Raw genomic sequence first — 21,565 nt, forward strand, 5'->3', positions numbered from 1 at the left:
TTCTCTACCCATTGGATCTCAGATTCAATTTCCAATTAAGGAATTAAACTCCAAATAAAACAAAAATATTCCAGCTCAGAAACCTACTCTTTCCAGTACATTTTAGAGAGTCATTTAAACTTTGCACCAGAACAGTGGTTCTTGAACATTTTACTTTTAAAAACTCCTTTGCTTTCTTAAGTATTTAGGAATATGAATTATATCTCAATAAACCTGTTAAAAGTTATTAAAAAAAATTAAAGAGCTTTTGTTTATGTGGGTTATATTTATCAATAAACTTATAGGATTAGAAATTAAAACCAAGAACTTTAGAAACATTAAAAATAAACCAATTATATGTTTCTTTCTTTCTTTCTTTCTTTCTTTCTTTCTTTCTTTCTCTTTCACATAGGCTTCATGCCTAATGTGGGGCTTGAACTTAAGACCCTGAGGCTGGTAGTTGCATGCTCTACCAACTGAGCCAGCCAGGCACCCCTACATAGTATTTTCTTAATGTAAAATAACTTTTACTGTTAAAAAAATAGAAGAGCGATGTTGTTTTATATTTAACATCTTTAATATCTGACTTTACAGCTAGTTTTTCATATCTGCTTCTGCATTCAGTCTGTTGTAGTGAGTTGATTTGGTTGAACTATGTGAAGACTGGCCTCATACAGATATGTAGTTGAAAAGGAAGGAGTCTTTTTTTTTTTTTTTTAATTTTTTTTTAACATTTATTTATTTTTGAGACAGAGAGAGACAGAGCATGAACGGGGGAGGGTCAGAGAGAGAGGGAGACACAGAATCGGAAGCAGGCTCCAGGCTCTGAGCCATCAGCCCAGAGCCTGATGCGGGGCTTGAACTCACGGACCGCGAGATCGTGACCTGAGCCGAAGTCGGCCGCTCAACCGACTGAGCCACCCAGGCGCCCCGGAAGGAGTCTTTTAATAACCTTTTTAGATTAATTGTGTGGCTATTTGATTATACACCCAAACTTGACAGGTGATAGTTTTTTTACAATGTTTGCAATGTGGAATCTGAAACTATATCAGTGAGCTTTTCTTATTCTGTTGCATTTAGACCGTGGGCTTGTCCTCCATCTTGATAATGTAACATCCATGTATTGCTTCCTCTATTCCTGTGTTTTGTCATTAGTAATCTGCCCTTTGCTTTTTAAAGTTGGCAACCCTGATGGCTGTGGTTATGTCTGCCACACAAATGTTTTGCTTGACAGTAATTTGAGTTCTCAAAGAAGGGTATATTCTTACGTGTATTGGTTGGCCCTTGAGTTCCCAGAGGACATAATTTTTTTTTTTTAATGTTTATTTATTTTTGAGAGAGAAAGCAGAGTGTGAGCAGGGGCAGGGAGGGGCCTAGAGAGAGAGAGAGGGAGACACAGGCTCCAGGCTCTGAGCTGTCAGCACAGAGCCCAACGCAGGGCTCGAACTCACAAACTGTGAGATCATGACCTGAGCCGAAGTCGGACGCTCAACCGACTGAGCCACCCAGGTGCCCCCAGAGGAAATAATTTTCATAATAGCAATGTAGTTTACTCTAGATGTTATGGTAGAAATGGCTGGTGTGCCGGGTAGTTTCTTAAGAGGAAAAGGGTCCATGGAAAAGAGAGAAAATGTTATGTTGAAAATCCTTCCTGTCCTTCCCTAAATATTGCGTTTGAATTTCTAACATCGTGTGGGATTTTCTTTTTTTTTTTTTTGAAACTTATGGATTATGTGTTATCACAGGGTGTGTGTGTGTGTGTGTGTCTGTTTTTGTGTATGCTTTAGTTTATGTGATTGTGCAGTATCAGACACACACTTCATGAGATAGTCTGACCTGTCTTACTTGGGTAATAGTAAAAGATCTTTTAGTCTTGCTACTCAAAATGTTGTAGTAGTAGCATCAACAAGTAGGTGCTTATTAAAAATACAGTATCTCAAAAGAAAAATACAGTTATCTCTGGTCCTACCCCAAAATTCACTAAATTGGTATCTGCACATAATAAGATCCCAGGTGATTGTTAGAATATTAAATTGAGAAGCACTGCATTAGATTATTGTAACTATCTGAATAGTAGGAGTGCTTTTTTCTGGCTTAGGTTTCCTTCCAAATACTAAGCTGCTTTTGTTCACATTTTACAGAATTAGTAGGCGTTCACTGGGAAGGAGAACTAAGTGAATGAAAAATGTTAATATGTAGGATCCTAGGAATATTACAGGATCAGGTGGAATGTCTTCTTCTAGTTCAGATCATCTTGTTATCTTACTGTTACAGGAGGAAGGACACTGTTTCTATGGGATCTATATCTAGCTCAGTGTCCTGTCAAAATAAAAAATTAACTATAACTTGTCTCTTTTGTTCTCCCACGTCAGGACTGTTGCCTTTTTGTTTTAGGAGTGGAGAAAACCATAGATTCCAGCATGGATCTAGGGCCAAAAGGGATCCTGGAGGCTTAGGATTTGGACATTTCCTAGAATTTGCAGGAGCCTAAGAGGGGCTACGCAGCAGGACTCCATTTGGCCCTGCTAGGCTTTGGGAGGCTCTGTGGTATGCTGCACATATGTGAAGGTCTCTTGAGTCTTCCAGGGCATGAGGTCTGTCCCTTACCACCTCTGCCACTGCATATGCAGCTCAGTTGCCAATGATAGACACAGTTCATATTCTTAATATCAGCATTATACTGTCTTTTTATGAGGATTTGTATCCACATGAAGGCTTGTGTTTCAGTGATACTGCACATAGACTGATTACATGATCTTCAGTGTATATGGATGTTTGCAGTTACAAGGTTCCCCTTCTATGGTAAGATTAATAAACAAAAGTACATTAAGCACTATGTAGATAGACTGTATATTGCTAGTTGGATTTATTATGAGTCTCTTGGCCTTTGTCCAATTTAAGGAAAATTGGTTTCATTTTCAACTAAGTTTGGACTTTTCCATAAAAGCAGTACAGGTATGTGGTTAAAAGTGATACAAAAAGGTATTTATAGTGAAAGTTTCTCTCCTTCTGATCCTCCATCTGCCCCTCCAAAAAAACATGGATGATGTTTTGTGTATCCTTCAAAGGAAGTTTTGCCTTAAAAAACAAAAAAACAACAAAAGTTTTGTCTTGAGAGAACACCCATGTCTATATCTGTCTCCCTCCCCGGCCTAGGTATGGATATGGAAATTGGAGCATTACTACCCTGTGTGTTTGTGTGTGTGTGTGTGTGTGTGTGTGTTACACTTTGCTATACCTTAGAGATTGCATTGCAATAGATCATTGAGATTAATCTCTTTTCCTAAGATGGTTTATAATTTGAGTGTGGTTGGTTGTCCACTGAAAACTATTAATATTTTATTTGCCTTTGGTGTTAATTAATTAGTATGGTTTATAAAAGTATGAGCTTTACAGTTAAAATGTTTTAAAATCTATGAAATCTAGGAAAATAGGTGATTGTTTCATGGGTTAAGGGCCTCATGAAACTTGAAATTTCTAGGGCCCAAATAAAAATAATGTATTTCTGTATAGAAAAAACGCCATACTCACAATTTATTCCTGCAAAAAATATGACTAAGTATTCAGATAACCAAGCTTATTTGCATTTGAGAACTTAATAGAGATTACAGAAAAATTTTTTAATATCTACACCCAACGTAGGGCTCAAACTCACAACCCTGAGATAAAGAGTTGCATGTTCTATGGATTGAACCATCCAGGTGCCCCAAGATTACAAAGTTTAGAATGAAGTTTTAAAGTTCTAATTTAGAACTTACATTGACTGGTAGATAGCCAGATGAATTTAAGCATGTGAATATTCTTTAAAGGGGAATCAGACATTTTTCATGTCTGAAGCATCCTATTAAAAAAAAAAAAAAACATTTTTGCTAGCTCTTTTTAAATGGGTGCATTGGATGTTAGACACTTTTTTTTTTTAAAGTTTATGTATTTATTTATTTCAAGAGAGAGCCCTAGCAGGAGAAGGGCAGAGGGAGGTGGAGAATCTCAAGTAGGCTCCATGCTCAGCTTGCAGCCTGACGCGGGGCTCAAGCCCATAACCCCGGGATCACTACCTGAGCTGAAATCAGGAGTCTGACGCTCAACTGATTGAGCTACCCCCAGACACAAATCATTTTTACTTTAATAAGTTAAACTTTATTTTGACTCTTACATATAAGCAAATGAAGTTGTGATTATAGATAAATGTTCTTATTTTTAGGTGGTGTGTGCTGAAGTGATTGTGGTTGAAGTATCACGTTTGCAACTTGCAGATGATTGAGAAAAACAAATTACATATAGCAAGTAGGACAAAATGTAAATTAAAAAAAAAATTTATTTTAAGTGATCACTATACCCAAGATGACACTTGAACTCACAACCCTGAGATCAGGAGTCGCAGGCTGTACTGACTGAGCCAGCCAGGTGTCCCCAAAATGTAAATTAAGTTCAAATTTATATAACTTTTCTGTGTCTTTGAAATTTTCTGTAGTAAAAACTTGGGAGTCGGGAACATACTCCTTAAAAGTTAATATAATTTTCATAATTTATTGGTACTTAGATTGCAAGCAGATAAATAAATAGCTTTTGATGGATTTAATGTGCAAACATTCTTACTGTTGAGCCCTCTGGTTGAAGCTACTTTCCTGTAGTCTCTGTTGGGAAGATACTGAAAAAAATTGTTTTAATGAATTGCTTTTAATTTTTTAAAAATTTTATTTTTATTTTTATTTTATTAAAAATTTTTTTTTGTTTATTTGTGAGAGAGAGAGATAAGAGTGTGAGCGAGTGAGGGGCAGAGAGAGGGAGACACAGAATCCGAAGCAGGCTTCAGGCTCTGGGCTGTGTCAGCACAGAGCCCGATGCAGGGCTTGAACTTTTGAACCTTGAGATCATGACCTGAGCTGAAATAGGATGCTTAACCGACTGAGCCACCCAGGCGCCCCAAAAAGATTTTATTTTTAAGTGATCTCTACATCCAGCATGGGGCTTGAACCTACAACCCTGAGATCAGGAGTCAGATGCTCTACTGACTATGCCAGCCAGCCGTCCCCTTAAATGAATTGCTTTTGAAAGGAAGGCAAAAAAGTGTTTATTAAGATGAGAAATTTTGAGCATTCAAAATTCTATTACTTTCATTTCTTTCTTTTTTTTTTTTTACTTTTATTTCTACTAGTATGTAATTTTCTTAGTAAATAAAAGTGTCACTAATATGTTATACTTAGTTTAGTGAATAAAAAATAAAAAAAGATTGGCTTTTTCAGTCCTTTTTTTGTGGATAGAGATTAGCAAAAAAAAAAAATTGAGGTCTAGAAAAAGACATTTTATTTGGACTTTGGTAAAATTGGAGAAACTTTTTATTGCACCCAGTTTTCTCTCTTCTGCTTGTTTATTTAGAAGGGAAAATATTGCACAATTTCCCAACTTTTTTGAGATGGAGAGAAGTAGGATATGATAGCAGTTGTATTCTTAGATTAGTGAATAGAGGAAATGATTATGGATTAACAAGTGATTTGCAGAATTGTAAACATACTCTTGGTTCTGAATTATTTATAGCTGGACACTATAACTCTATTACTTTATTGTGCTTCTCAGAACTATGCAAGGGCTGAAATTTGAGGAGCTATATGTATGGGGGGTGTGTGTGTGTGTGTGTGTGTGTGTGTGTGTGTGTGTGTGTTTGCTTTGCTTTCTGTAGGTTATAGTATTGAGTTCATGTCTGCCAAAAGTTACTTAAATTATCCCATATCTGGTTTTGAGGTACCAGCATTTCTTTTTTCTTTTGCCTTGATTTGCACTTTATTGCCAACTAAATGATTTCAAAGCAGTGTTGTTTTCTAATAGAAAATATGGTTTAGTATGCTTTGTATGGAGCAGAATGTCAAGTAGTAATCTTAATTAAGTATAAGATCATATTCATGTTAGTGAATTTCTAGGAATAACACAGCCTTTTTTCTTCTTTTGTAGCATAAGCAGTACTATAATGGATGTAGACAGCACAATTTCCAGTGGGCGTTCAACTCCAGCAATGATGAATGGACAAGGAAGCACTACTTCTTCAAGCAAAAATATTGCCTATAATTGTTGTTGGGACCAGTGCCAGGCTTGCTTCAACTCTAGTCCAGATCTGGCAGATCACATCCGTTCCATACATGTAGATGGTCAGCGAGGAGGGGTTGGTTTTGTCATTTCTTTTTTTCACTCCCTGTTTTTATTAGTTTTATTAATTTGTAATCGCTAGCTAGGTTTTTTTTTTTTTTTAAGTAATTTGAGATTGTTTTTACACAGGCTTTATTTTTTTCAATTTTTTTTCATTTATTTCCCACATAACTTGATAGGATCAAATGAACATATGTGTTGGATTTTAATTTGCTCTTAGAAGAGATTAGACTTTCTAAAATACAGTGCGAAGAAATTCAGTTTTCTAAAATACAACGGTAATATTAGACTTTCTACAGGATTAGTATAAACAGTTCTGTTAAATGATGGCTTGCAGTCATTATTTGTGAATGAGAATTGATCATCTTTTCCCAGGTCTTAACAGAGCTGGCTTAGATAGGAAGTTCTGGTTAGTGAGTATTGACCTATACCTTTTTAGGAATAAATTTAATTGTGTCAGTCTATATAATTTTTATTGGATAGTGATTTAAGAGCTAAGCAAATTAGGTGAGTCAAAGTGTAATGGATCAAAGTATTATAATGTTACTTACAACTTTTTTCAATTTTATCTAGGTTTGTCTTGAATAGTTAACCACACTTTAGTGCACTTTCCAGAAATTAATGTCACATTGTTAAGTACAGATAATCTTTAGGCCACATATTTCCTATCAGCTTGCCATCACTGTTGAGATCTACTGATACTAAAATGGTTTAGGATCATTATGGTTTAAGTGAGTGGGTAGCTGTTTCCAAGGTTGCATTGATAGTTAGATTGCATTGATCTTTTTTAAAAACATGCAACCATATAAGCATCTCTCACATTGTAACCAGTGGTATTTGTGCATTGAAATCTTTTAAGAAATCTTTGCCGTTGTCACAGTATGTTGTAATGTATCAGCAATTTTTTGATTATTGAAATTTGATAAGTAAACATTTGTCTTACTAGATTTGAATTTTGTGATGTCTAGGTAGACAACAGATAGTGTATTAAAGAAATTTGCCCATCATATGGTATTTTCCCCGCTTAACCCAACCCAGCTCAGTGGTTAGGTTACTTTTGTAACAGTCTTTTTTCCCTTCTTACATATATCAGATTTTTATTGTGAGCTATGTTAACCAAGTTGGTTTCCTAGTTATTATAGAGTTGTTTTTTGTGAGCCAGTACTTGATATCATTCGGTATATATCACTGAGTCTTTTGAGTCATGGCATGATGCTTTTTTAGTCACTTGATTTAGCAACTATATATAGGATCATGAACTATGTAGAAGGTTACTGAGCTTCGTGTAGTAGGTGTGGGAAAATCTCACATTTCTAAGTCTTAGATCTTACACATTGAGGAGTTGGTACATAGCCTTATGAGAATGTTTTCAGCTCTTGAAGGATCTACAGAAGGAATCGAGGTGCAGACTGAATCTATCATGTAGTCACGGCAGCTATATTTACCTTATGTCATAGAGCAAGGCATGAAGTCTTGGTATATCTACAATAAGTATAAACTTGTTGAAATGACCCCCCCCCCCGTGTCATTTCTCAAATACTTACTCATAAAATTACTTTATTAAAAATAGGATTCTCTGGCTAATTTTAAGCTTAATGCTGTTTTGACCACAGAAAGGAGGCCTGATCTTTGAAGGACATTAATTGCTAAACTACAAATGTTAGAGAATAGAGAAAATACACTCAGATTATTTTTACATATCAGTCATTGGCCTATAGATCAAGCTTTCAGTCTGTATACCAATGTATGAATGAAACTTTGAAAACTTTGTACAACTATGTAACAGGAAATCTTGATCTGGTTTTGTGCTTAAAATAGAGTGGATGTTGGTTGGGACATCTTTTTTTTTAATTTTTTTTTTATATGGCCTCTTTGAAGGGAACTTTAAAAAAAAAGTGTTTTTAAGTGTAGAGTTCATTGACGTTAAGTACGTTTATATTGTTGTACAACCATCATCACTGTCTATCTCCAGAATTGTTTAATATCTCAAACTGACATCTGTACCCATTCAACAATAATTCCCCATTCCTCCCTTTCCTCAGCACCCCAGTTCTACTTTCTGTCTTCATGACTTTGTTCTAGGTACCTCATACACCTGGAAAACAGCTAATTTTCATAACATAATTTTTTTTTTAGATTTCTTATCTCTTCTTTCTACCCCAAGTGTTAAACTGTCTTAATGGAACAGAAGCAAATGAGGAAAAAATTGGTAACTCTAGAGGACTTTATGCTTCTACTTATTAAAAGTTGACGGTTTTATTGGAGTAGTATGTTAGCAAGATCTGAATACTATATTATATTAATTCCTGTTCTTTTTCTCATCCCACTCTAATCTTCACCCTGGGAAAACAAAACCATCCTATAGTAGCTTAGAAACTTCTCTCTCCCCCCATCCCCCCTTTAAGCTTTTTATGTTTCCATGTCACATGGACTTTAATTATATTTGGAGGCTGAAATTGGGTAGAGTTTGGGTCTTCATTGACCTTTTCATATATCAAAGTGGGTAGATTCTTCTATTTCAAAAGTTAAGCTAACCACTTAAACACCAGATTGTGAGTGTACCTTTTTTTTTTTTTAATTTTTAAAAAATACCTTTTTAAAAAAATGTTTATTATTTTTGAGAGAGAGACAGCATGAGTGGGGGAGGGGCAGAGAGAGAGGGAGACAGAATCCGAAGCAGGCTCTAGGGTCCTAGCTGTTAGCACAGAGCCTGATGTGGGGTTCAAACTCACGAACTGCAAGATCATGACCTGAGCTGAAGTTGTATGCTTAACTGACTGAGCCATCTAGCTACCCCAATTTTTCTTTTTCTTTCTTTCTTTCTTTCTTTCTTTCTTTCTTTCTTTCTTTCTTTCATGTTTATTTTTGAGAGAGAGCGTGCGTGAGTGAATATGCCTTTTAAGGAAGACTCATGAAAGTACTTTTTCCTATTTAAAATACTAAAAGACGCAAAACATTTTTAAACTTTTTTTCGTTAGGTATAATAGAATCGGGTTCTGAGGTCATACTTCTGTGCATGATTGGATTTCAAAAACTAGAATGAGGTATTTTATTAATCACATTTCAAATCCCAGTGTCCTATTCATATACACTGAAGTCTTGGTAAGCAGGAAACTTTGTCTTCTAGGATTTCTGTGGTTTAGTAATATCCATTAGTGTTGTGTTCTTTCCGTCTTAACTATTTCTTATTAAAAAAAAAAAACAGATTTGCCAGAAAGAAACCTGTTTGTGTTTCTTGATGCACGAGTTATTTTACACGTGTCATTTTATTAAGTTCATTTTTGTGTATGTTCTTTGGTGTGTTTGAGGGCAGAGGGCCTGAAGGAGATTTCGGGGAAGGGATGGTAGGGTATTATTCAAAGGCTTGAATAAGATCAGTTACCTTTATACGTTACATAAAATGACACTCAGGGTTAAATTGGAATGAGACTAGACAGTGAAATCAATCTTAGGAGGTCACTTTGAGTTTTGATTGCCTATCTGATAGCTTCTAAAACATGCATGAAATTGGTCATAGATTTTGTAATAAAGGAAAAATACTTAATTCTTGTAATTTGAGTGTTCTATTAAATATTTTTGTCCTCTGTTTTATTAAATATCTTTTAGCAGAGAAAATTGAAAATGTTCATTTAATGTGGCTAAAAATAATAGGATATAAAATGATAGCTGTTGTTTTAGATCTTGGAAGAACAAACTGATTAGAAACAATAATTACATGTAAAAAATATTTTATTTCTCTTTTGTTCGCATTTTGTAAAAGAGTGAGCTGGTTTTTTTCTAACTAATATTAAAGCTTGGGGTGCCTGGGTAGCTCAATCAGTTAAGCATCCGACGTTGGCTCAAGTCATGACCTCACAGTTCATGGGTTCAAGCCTCGCGTTGGGCTCTGTGCTGATAGCTTGGAGCCTAGACCCTCTTCAGATTCTATGTCTCCCTTTCTCTCTGCCCCCCACCCTCAAAAATAAAATAAAACATTAAACAAAAAAAGAAATGAAAGTTTAAGGGATCCATAAAAATCATCCAATCCCTTCCTGACTTTAGATGGTATTATCTCTTGCTTTATACAAAATCTTTTTGTATCATTTTACTGCAAAAGGAATCTAATTCCTTAGTAAAGCCAGCCCCTTCCCCCACTCCTGCATGTAAATTATATTGCCTTCTGGCTCTATTTAGAATATATTTGGCTGATTTTAATTTACCTTACTACTAACTGAATTTTCCTTATGCATACTTAGATTCTGTCAGGTTACATTGCATTTTTTTTGCAGTAGATTTTACAATTTACTTACAGAAAATTTTAATGGATCATTTGCACACTTTAGTGTGAAATGTTAGTGACCAGATAAGTACAAGTATCTTTATACTGTCACACAAGCTGTCAAAGGTGTAGGCCATGAATAAATTCAGAAAACTACGTTGCTGCATTTGGTCAAAGAAATTGATGAAAGTGAAGAACACTTAACACTACCCTTGGTTCTCAGGTTTGTACCAGTCTTTTTCATTTTGGGCATTTTGGAGGAGTTGCCTTAAAGTTGACAGTTTGAATGAGTGAGGATTTCTAAAGGACTTCTTAACAGAAAGCCCAAACCTATAAAATTGAAATTTTAGACCTCTACATCTTTAGTTGGGTCATTGTAAATTTGAAGATTCTTTGGTAGTCCAAAAATATTCTGATTTAATTTAATTTAATTTAATTTAATTTAATTTAATTTAATTTAGTTTTGTTTTGTTTGAGAGAGAGCCAGGGAGGGATGGGGGTTGGGGGAGAAGGAGGGGAGAGAGCGAGAGGGAGAAAGAAAGAAAGAAAGAAAGAAAGAAAGAAAGAAAGAAAGAAAGAATCCAAAACAGGCTACACGCCCAGCATGGAGCCTGATGTGGGTATCCCTGAGTTGAAATCAGGGAGTTGATCGCTTAACTGACCAAGCCACCCAGCCACGTCCACAAGTATTCTTTTAATAACTGTGTGTTTTGATTTGATTTTTAAAGATAGTTTGGCAGAAAAATTTATTTGGTGGCAGTTATTTTGAAAAGGGGCCTCCAGTGTCTAATATAAACCCAATTTTTCTGTTAAATAGTTTAGAGTATCATCTTGCATTTTCATTGTATTTTGGAGTTAGCGAATGTGTGCTCGTAGTGTCTGTTTGATGAGAAAGGAAATAGACGCTTAAAGAAGTGATTCTTCCAGGATTACAAAGCTGCAAAGTATGAAAGCTCTGTATACAATTCAGGTCATTTACTTTGTGCTATTTTTGTTACATCTAATAACCTAATATAAGTCTGTCTATTATGAGAGACTAGACTATGTACCTATATGTCTCAGTATTCTGATTAATATAGCTAGATCTTAATTCATTTTTTTTTTAGAACTTAATTCATCTTAAGGTATTATAGAGGAAGCATCATAGATTTTATGCTTGAATAATTCCTTTCACATTTGGATTAGATTCCTGTGGTGTTTGGTTTTCAGAGTTAATTTTTACAATGAAGAAGTTTCTAAAAATTGATTATGAGAATGTTTTTCACATATTGTGCATCTAAAAACTCTCAAGTTTGAAGAAAGACCCTTCTGTCAGATTTTAACTCTTTATCAAAGGGTGTCCTAACATAGATTAGGGAAAGAAATTCAGCTTTTAACAGTTTTGTGATTTTTGTGGATCCATGGTGTGGAGTTTTAGTGCCTGTTTTGTCTTTGTGCAAGTTTAGTGCTTCCTCTCCCCCTCTCTCCAAACCCAAAAATTATTTTCTAAATATTTCACCCCAGTATAGCTAAATATAGTTAGCTTTGGTCTCTTTACACTTACTTCCATTTCCTATAAAATTCATTAGGTTGAAGGTTATGGTTTTTCTTTGAACCTGAAGGTGTTGCTCTAATAGTGTTACTAGACATTATTTCATCTAGAGTCTGGACCATAACTACTCATCTTGAAGGCTATTATCTGGTGGAATTACAGTCTGCCATTGTCTCCATATTTGTGTTTATTTCTAGGAAAAAAAATTGCTAGTCAGAGATTGTTGTTTCTTTCACATATAGTGGTTGGCTAATGTAAGGGGCAGTGTTTGAATATTTATCTTCTTGTTTCTTTGAGAGTAACTCAGCTTAAGAGTTAAGACGATAGAATTCTTCACTGTTTTAAAAATTATTACATAAATGATGGTAGATTTGTTTCAAGTTACTTTAATGCATCTCTCTTTATGTGGTATGGCTTGTGAGAGAATTTTAAATCAATCTCTGATTCCTATTTATTGCTTGAACATTTGAGACTCAGAGTTGTCAGGAGGAAGTTGATAGCACTACTGATTATCTGCATGTGATTATTAAACATTGAATTAATTTCCACAACACAATTCATGTAGTTTTGAAAACATTTTTTCCTTTTTTTGGATTCATTTTAAAAAATAGCTTTGAATTCTGGGAACTTGTGGAATCATTTTATAAACACAAACTAGGGTCAAGGATTTTAAATATGAAGGAGGAAATGTTTTGATTTCTATGTCTGTTTAATTGAAAGAAATGAGCCAATCTGTAGAGGAATCAGGATACATGATAACTCTATAAACAGTCATATCAAACAGCAATAGCAGTATTGCCTTGTTAGACCTATCTAATATAAAATGACTTTGGTTTTGAGTAAAAATTCAGTTATTTTAGACTGTTGATTTTTCTAGGCTTTAAAAAAAGTTTATTTTAAACTGTTTAATGATGCTTCATTTCTGCATGTATCTTCATTCTATTCTACATGTAGTTTGTAACAGTCTTGAAAGTATGGCTCTATTTATAATTACTCTTCCCTTAGAAAAGAACAGAGCTTATATATAAGTGGCTCTTTGAAGGCTATAACTACAGTGGATTCAGACTTCTTTTACTGGTGTTGGGACGCAATTTTAAATGTTCAGTTTGATGGAAATACAATCAGTTAGAAACTTGATATGTCACTAGTAAGAAGATGATAAAGATTAGATTGTTAGTTGTTAGACTGGTATTTTCCAAACCCAGTCATACTCAATTACCTGAATCCAAGAATGTGGATCTGTTATGATAAACAGCTTATGCCCATTGCTTTTACAACTGTATTAATTTAACATTTTGTATTAGATTTTGTTTCATAAGATAATGGGAAATAATTTTTAAAGAATAGAACAGTATAAAAATAAGTATTAGCATGCATATGAGAATAAGGAATCTAGAGCAGAAAATTTTAACTTAGTAATTTAATTACTATACTCATTTTCTGACATTCATCTTCAGAGATTAATATTTGAGTATTTTGATTTATTTTCATTATTTCTTTATACCGTTATATTTTCCTGTTATAAATAATACATGTTAGTTCCCTCATGCAGTAAATACAAAATAATGGTGTATAGTTCTGGTTCCAAGGCTATATTGTTAATATTTTGTATTTTTCCTTCTGAGTGACACTTTGGGATTGGTTTTTCAGTCCTCATTGAGGGAATTGGACAGCAGCCTTAAGGGGAAAGGATTGACACTGTGCTTTTCATACTGGAAGTTCAGAAGTTTATGCTAAGCATTTTGATTGACTCCTACATTAATGGCTCTTTCTGTCAGTTAAAGACTTGCAGCATGTTCATTTGAACTTACAAGGAATAAAACTCTGTTGAAATAAGTGATGAAAATTATTATGGCTCTTCTTTTAACAGGTATTTGTTTGCTTATGGAAAGGTTGTAAAGTATATAACACTCCATCAACCAGTCAGAGTTGGTTACAGAGGCATATGCTGACACACAGTGGAGACAAACCTTTTAAGGTAAGTAAGTATATGTGCGTTGTTTTTAACTTTTAGTTGATGTATTTCTTTAAAAAATTTTTTTTAAACGTTTATTTATTATTGAAGGACAGAGAGAGTCAGAGCGTGAGCAGGGGAGGGGCAGAGGGAGAGGGAGACACAGAATCTGAAGCAGGTTCCAGGCTCTGAGCTGTCAGCACAGAGCCCGACGCGGGGCTCGAACTCACAAACTGCGAGATCATAACCTGAGCCGAAGTCGGATGCTTAACCGACTGAGCCACCCAGGTGCCCCTGGTTGATGTATTTCCTAATGGGCATATTTTTGCCCTTCTAGCAATGTTTAAAAATATTCCTGTAGATACATGGAATTTAAAAAAGCGATGGAGGTAAAGATAATTTAATCCAATTTGTAAAATTTGGAGAACAGAAAAAAGTCACTGTGGAGGGTGGATTGAGAATAGCTAATGGGCAGACCTGTTTGAATGCATGTCTTTAAAATTGGTGGCTTTTAATACCTTGTGATGTGTGTTTTCACTGCTATAGGTTTCAGCCTTTTTATTAGCAAACAACACTGATTATTAATAATTCCAAAAAGTGAAATTGTACAACGTTAAGGGAATTGATTGCTTTCACTCAGGTTTGAGGTCATGTTACTGAGTTTACTTGTAAATTACTGTGTCAAATGGATGTATTCTGAAAAATTGTACGAAGAACCAGTTCTGTAAAAACCGTTTTTCCATTTATCTTCATTAAAAATTAAACAAAATATTTTGGTTTGTAATTATGGAAAGCATATACCATAGAGGTTAAAAGTTTGTGTTTAGAAAACTTTAATAGCTGTTAAACCCATAATTTACTGGTATGTAAATACCGTGCCAGAAACGTCCCTTGGGTTTCATTAGAGAAGGAGGTAATTCTTATGGAGCTGCTTTTTAAAAAAGTTAGTTTATTTTGAAAAGACAATCTTTAACAAGTTAAAAAAAATTTTTTTTTTAAATTTTTAATGTTTAATTTTGAGAGAGAGAGAGACACACACACACACACACAGTGCCAGCAGGGGAGGGGCAGAGAGAGGAGACACAGAATCAGAAGCAGGCTTCAGGCTTTAAGCTGTCAGCACAGACCCCAATGCGAGGCTCAAACTCAGGCACCATGAGATTATGAGCTGAGCTAATGTCAGACTCTCAACCAACTGGGCCACCAGGTGCCCCAAGTTAAAAAAATTTTTAAGGAAATTATTTACGTAGAGAAATCTTGCTCCCTTTTTTTCTTTCCTTCTTCCCTCTTCCTCAAATGTGTAACCACTGTTAATAGTTTCTAGTGAATTCTTCTAGTATTTCTTTATGAACCAATATATGTATTTTCATTCTTCTTTCTTACACAAAATCCAGTAAACTATATACTGATACTGTCTGTACTTTATTTCTAACTATCTTTTTTTAAATGTTGGTTGGTTGGTTGGTTGGTTGATTTTGAGAGAGAGTGAGAGAGAGCGTGCACAAGCAGGGGAGGGTCAGACAGAATCCCAAGCAGTCTCTACACTGTCAGTGCAGAGCTGTATGCAGGGCTCAAACTCAGGAACCGCGAGATCATGACATGAGCGGAAATTAAGTCGGATGCTTAACCGACTGAGCTACCCAGGCACCCCTGTCATTTTTTTTTTTTTAGTGATTTTATTTTTAAGTAATCTCCATACCCAGTATGGGACTCAAACTCAAATCTCTGAAATCAGAAGTCGCATGCTCTACTGACTGTGCCAGCCAGGCACCCTATATACCTTATTATTTTTTTCTTTAATCAACCTTTTATTTTATAGCAGTTTTAGATATACAGTAATATTACAAGGATTATAAAGTTCCCTTATACCCTATGCCAAGTTTCTCCCACTGTTAACCTCTTTCTTGCATGTATGTGTACCTTGCTTTTTAAACTTACTGTATTCTAGAGATCTTTCTATATTTGCTCCTAGAGAGTATTCTTTCAGTTTATTTAACCAAATTTGTATAGACACTTGGGTTATTTCTAGTCTTTGGCTATTATAAATAGTGCTGAAGTGATAAATCTTGGAACATACGTGTCATTTTGTACATGTGTAAATATATATGGAGGAAGAATTCCCCGAAGTGACATGAGTGGGTGGATCAAAGGCTATATAAGCATTGATGATTTTGATAAATCTTGCCAAATTGCCCTCCTTAGGGTTTGTGTCCTCATCATCATTGTTAGAACGTCTGCCTTCTCAGTAGCTGTGCTAAGATAAGAAAGTGTTCTCAAACTTTTGGATTTTTGCCAATCTAATAGATTAGAAATTCCATCGTTGTATAGGTTTTTTTCTTGTTTTCATCCTAATGTAGTTTTAATTTGCTTCTCTTTAATTATGAGGAAGTTTGGGTATCCTTTTTTTCTTTTTCTTTTTTCTTTTTTAATGTTTATTTTTGAGAGAAACAGAGGATGGACAGGATAGTGGCAAAGAGAGAGGGTGACACAGAATGCGAAGCAGGCTCCAGGCTCTGAGCTGTCAGCACAGAGCCCGATGTGGGGCTCGAACCCACTAGCTGTGAGATCATGACCTGAGACGAAGTCAGACGCTTAACCGACTGAGTCACCCAGGCGCCCCTGGTTATCTATTCTTATGTTTAACTATTCGGGTTTATTTTTCTTTCTTTTTAATTTTGTCTATTTACTTTAAAAAATTTTTTTAATTTTTATTAAGCAAGCTCTGTGCCCAGCATGGGGCTTGAACTCATGATACTGAGGTCAAGAGTCTAATGCTCTACTGACTGAGGCAGCCAGGAGCCCCTCTTTATTCTTTTTTAAATAAATGGTCTCATTGACCTTTCTGTTGGCATGTGGGCCTTATAACTTTAACACCCTAGTCTTTCTTGGGGTCTTACTATAGATCCTACCCCTGGTATGTTCTGGAAGTGTATGATCTGGGACAGTTTTTAAACTTCCCATTAAGATGTAGCTAGTAAGAATAGTTACCTCATAGAGCCATACAGTATGTATCCAATAAACATAAGAGATTATTGTTGTTAAAGTGAAAGAATCATTTACTTTTTTACTGTATTTCTATATGTTTTTCTTTAAGGCAGCAATCCTCCTGGTTGATTGTGATGTGCAGATTGATTTCAAAGCCTGTCAAATGCTTTTTTCTCCCAGATCCTCCTTTTAGAAACTGTAGAAGATTCCCATTGGAGAGGGGGAATGAAGTTGTCTTTAAAAGATAAAAGTTGGGGTGCCTGGGTGGCTCAGTCAGTTAAGTGTCTGACTTTGGCTCAGGTCGTGATCTTGCTGTTCGTGAGTTCAAGCCCCACCTCAGGCTCTGTGCTGACAGCTCAGAGCCTGGAGCTTGCTTCAGACTCTGTGTCTCCTTCTCCCTCTACCCCTCCCACCACATATATTTTTCTCTCTCTCCCTCAAAATAAATAAACATTAAAAAAAAAAAAAAGCCAGAAGTTAAGGAGTATGAATTAGTGAGGCATTGTTCTGTAAGTCATAGGAATCATTTAAATTCAGAAAGTTGATATCTATAGTACATGGCAGTGTGCTAGGCACTTTGGAAGCAAGGTGAATAAGATCTAAATTTAAGTAATGAAATGTTTTACGTGTTTTAATAGTGACGTATGAAAGGTTCTATGGAAACTTAGATTAGGTATCAATTAAATACTATAATAGGGACTGTGGAGGAATAGTAGAAGGTAAGTGGGAGTCAGCTATAGAAAGAAGGTCATGAGGTGATGATGTTTGAGGTGAGTCTTTTTTTTTTTTTTAAAGTTTTTACTTATAATGTATAATAAAGTGTCTTAAGTATACTTAAGTGTTCAACAGTGTAAAGATATGTTTCATATGTGTGTATGTACCTGTGATGTATGCACCTGTGTCACCACCACCCTGATGAAAAATATTTTTTAATAAAATGGAATTTCTTTAATGACCCTTTCCAATCTATTCTTCTCCTGTCCTCTGTTTTTCCCCACAGGCCATATTATGATTTTCCAGTCTATTCTGTCCTCTGTTATTCTCCTCAGGCCATATTAGATTTCTGTCATCTGGTTTAGTTCTGGCTGTACCAGTTTATTTATTTACATTTTAAATGGTTATTTATTTTTGAGAGAGAGAGGGAGGTGGAGAATCCCAAGCAGGTGCTACACTGCCATTGAGGAGCCTGACACAGGACTTGATCCCATGAACCATGAGATCACGACCTGAACCAAGATCAAGAGAACGATGCTCAACCGACTGAGCTACACGGGCACCCCAGAATAGGGCATTTTTTAGCTTTGGAAATGACAAACTCTTCTCCAAATTGGTCATATTATTTACATTTCCACCAGCAGTGACTTAGAGTTTTTAGTTGCTCTATCTTATATTATCAAATGTCTTTTAATTTTAGCTATTCTGGTGGATATATAAGTGGTATCTCATTTTTGCTTTCATTTTTATTTCCCCAGTGAATAATGATGAGCACATTTTCACGTGCTTATGGCTATTTGAATTTCCTGTTTTGAGGAAGTGCCTATTTGAACCCATAAACCATGAGATCATGACCTCAGCCAAAGTCAGATGACTTAACTGACTGAGCCACCCAAGCGCCCCTATTGTATAAATTTTTATATATTTTGGATATAAGTTCTTTGTCAGTTATATGCACATCCCTTCTGTGTTTGGTTTCCTAATGAGATCTTTTGAAAAAGTTTTTTTAATTTCAATGAAATCTATCAGCTTTTTTTTTCAATATATGAAGTTTATTGTCAGATTGGTTTCCTTACAACACCTAGTGCTCATCCCAAAAGGTGCCCTCCTCAATACCCATCACCCACCCTCCCCTCCCTCCCACCTCCCATCAACCCTCAGTTTGTTCTCAGTTTTTAACAGTCTCTTATGCTTTGGCTCTCTCCCACTCTAACCTCTTTTTTTTTTTTTTTTCCTTCCCCTCCCCCATGGGTTTCTGTTAAGTTTCTCAGGATCCACATAAGAGTGAAACCATATGGTATCTGTCTTTCTCTGTATGGCTTATTTCACTTAGCATCACACTCTCTAGTTCCATCCACGTTGCTACAAAGGGCCATATTTCGTTCTTTCTCATTGCCACGTAGTACTCCATTGTGTATATAAACCACAATTTCTTTATCCATTCATCAGTTGATGGACATTTAGGCTCTTTCCATAAATTGGCTACTGTTGAGAGTGCTGCTATAAACATTGGGGTACAAGTGCCCCTATGCATCAGTACTCCTGTATCCCTTGGGTAAATTTCTAGCAGTGCTATTGCTGGGTCATAGGGTAGGTCTATTTTTAATTTTCTGAGGAACCTCCACACTGTTTTCCAGAGTGGCTGCACCAATTTGCATTCCCACCAACAGTGCAAGAGGGTTCCTGTTTCTCCACATCCTCTCCAGCATCTATAGTCTCCTGATTTGTTCATTTTGGCCACTCTGACTGGCGTGAGGTGATATCTGAGTGTGGTTTTGATTTGTATTTCCCTGATGAGGAGCGACGTTGAGCATCTTTTCATGTGCCTGTTGGCCATCCGGATGTCTTCTTTAGAGAAGTGTCTATTCATGTTTTCTGCCCATTTCTTCACTGGGTTATTTGTTTTTCAGGTGTGGAGTTTGGTGAGCTCTTTATAGATTTTGGATACTAGCCCTTTGTCCGATATGTCATTTGCAAATATCTTTTCCCATTCCGTTGGTTGCCTTTTAGTTTTGTTGGTTGTTTCCTTTGCTGTGCAGAAGCTTTTTATCTTCATAAGGTCCCAGTAGTTCATTTTTGCTTTTAATTCCCTTGCCTTTGGGGATGTGTCAAGTAAGAGATTGCTACGGCTGAGGTCAGAGAGGTCTTTTCCTGCTTTCTCCTCTAAGGTTTTGATGGTTTCCTGTCTCACATTCAGGTCCTTTATCCATTTTGAGTTTATTTTTGTGAATGGTGTGAGAAAGTGGTCTAGTTTCAATCTTCTGCATGTTGCTGTCCAGTTCTCCCAGCACCATTTGTTAAAGAGACTTTTTTCCATTGAATATTCTTTCCTGCTTTGTCAAAGATTAGTTGGCCATATGTTTGTGGGTCTAGTTCTGGGGTTTCTATTCCATTCCATTGGTCTATGTGTCTGTTTTTGTGCCAATACCATGCTGTCTTGATGATGACAGCTTTGTAGTAGAGGCTAAAGTCTGGGATTGTGATGCCTCCTGCTTTGGTCGTCTTCTTCAAAATTACTTTGGCTATTCAGGGCCTTTTGTGGTTCCATATGAATTTTAGGATTGCTTGTTCTAGTTTCGAGGAGAATGCTGGTGCAATTTTGATTGGGATTGCATTGAATGTGTAGATAGCCTTGGGTATTATTGACATTTTGACAATATTTATTCTTCCAACCCATGAGCACGGAATGTTTTTGCATTTCTTTGTATCTTCTTCAATTTCCTTCATAAGCGTTCTATAGTTTTCAGCATACAGATCTTTTACATCTTTGGTTAGATTTATTCCTAGGTATTTTATGCTTCTTGGTGCAATTGTGAATGGGATCAGTTTCTTTATTTGTCTTTCTGTTGCTTCATTATTAGTTGCTTCATTATTAGTGTATAAATGCAACTGATTTCTATACGTTGATTTTGTATCCTGCAAGTTTGCTAAATTCATGTATCAGTTCTAGCAGACTTCTGGTGGAGTCTATCGGATTTTCCATGTATAATATGTCATCTGCAAAAAGTGAAAGCTTGACTTCATCTTTGCCAATTTTGATGCCTTTGATTTCCTTTTGTTGTCTGATTGCTGCTGCTAGAACTTCCAACACTATGTTAAACAACAGTGGTGAGAGTGGGCATCCCTGTCGTGTTCCTGATCTCAGGGAAAAAGCTCTCCGTTTTTCCCCATTGAGGATGATGATAGCTGTGGGCTTTTCATAAATGGCTTTTATGATGTTTAAGTATGTTCCTTCTATCCCGACTTTCTCGAGGGGTTTATTAAGAAAGGTTGCTGAATTTTGTCAAAGGCCTTTCTGCATCGATTGACAGGATTATATGGTTCTTATCTTTTCTTTTACTAATGTGATGTATCACGTTGATCGATTTGCGAATGTTGAACCAGTCCTGCATCCCAGGAATGAATCCCACTTGATCATGGTGAATAATTCTTTTTATATGCTGTTGAATTTGATTTGCTAGTATCTTATTGAGAATTTTTGCATCCATATTCATCAGGGATATTGGCCTGTAGTTCTCTAGCTTTTATTTTTTATAGTTAGTGCCTTTTGTATTATTTAAAAAATTTTTGCCTACCTTTAGTGTGTGAAGATGAGGAGGCTCTTACAGAAAAGCTGAGTTTTATTTTATGGTTATAGGAAGATCATTTCAGGTATATATTTAAATAAAATTTCATTCTGTAAAGTTTACCCAAGTGTACAATTTAGTAGTTTTTTTTAGTGTATTCATAGTGTTCTGCAACCATCACCACTACTTAATTGTAGATGGAAGTGCCTTTGGGAGAAAGAAAAGGAAACATAAAAGAATGAGTGGACTATTTAGGGAGTAGTATGTTGCATATATATAGATGGTACTTTATTGTGGGAATTGAAATATTAAAACATTTTTTTTTAAGTTTATTTATTTTGGGGGGAGAAGGAGAGCACAAATAGGGGAGGGGCTAGAGAGAGAGGGAGACATAGAATTCGAAGCAGGCTTCAGGCTGAGCTGTCCGCACAGAGCCCAAC

The 21,565-nt window shown here is 35.7% G+C and overlaps 1 protein-coding gene across 2 annotated transcripts in view; it reads left to right on the forward strand.

Annotated features, from left to right (window-relative positions):
• The window catches only part of AEBP2 (AE binding protein 2), a 69,398-nt gene that overhangs the window by 15,488 nt on the left and 32,345 nt on the right, over positions 1 to 21,565 (forward strand). For both annotated transcript variants that reach the window (XM_049625173.1, XM_049625172.1), the window contains exons 2-3: positions 5,926 to 6,133; positions 13,777 to 13,884. In XM_049625173.1, the coding sequence (XP_049481130.1) occupies positions 5,926 to 6,133; positions 13,777 to 13,884 (316 nt within the window). The remainder of the gene's footprint in view (positions 1 to 5,925; positions 6,134 to 13,776; positions 13,885 to 21,565) is intronic.

The sequence above is a fragment of the Panthera uncia genome, chromosome B4 (genome assembly GCF_023721935.1).
Source record: "Panthera uncia isolate 11264 chromosome B4, Puncia_PCG_1.0, whole genome shotgun sequence".
In the NCBI taxonomy this organism is placed as follows: Eukaryota; Metazoa; Chordata; class Mammalia; order Carnivora; family Felidae; genus Panthera; species Panthera uncia.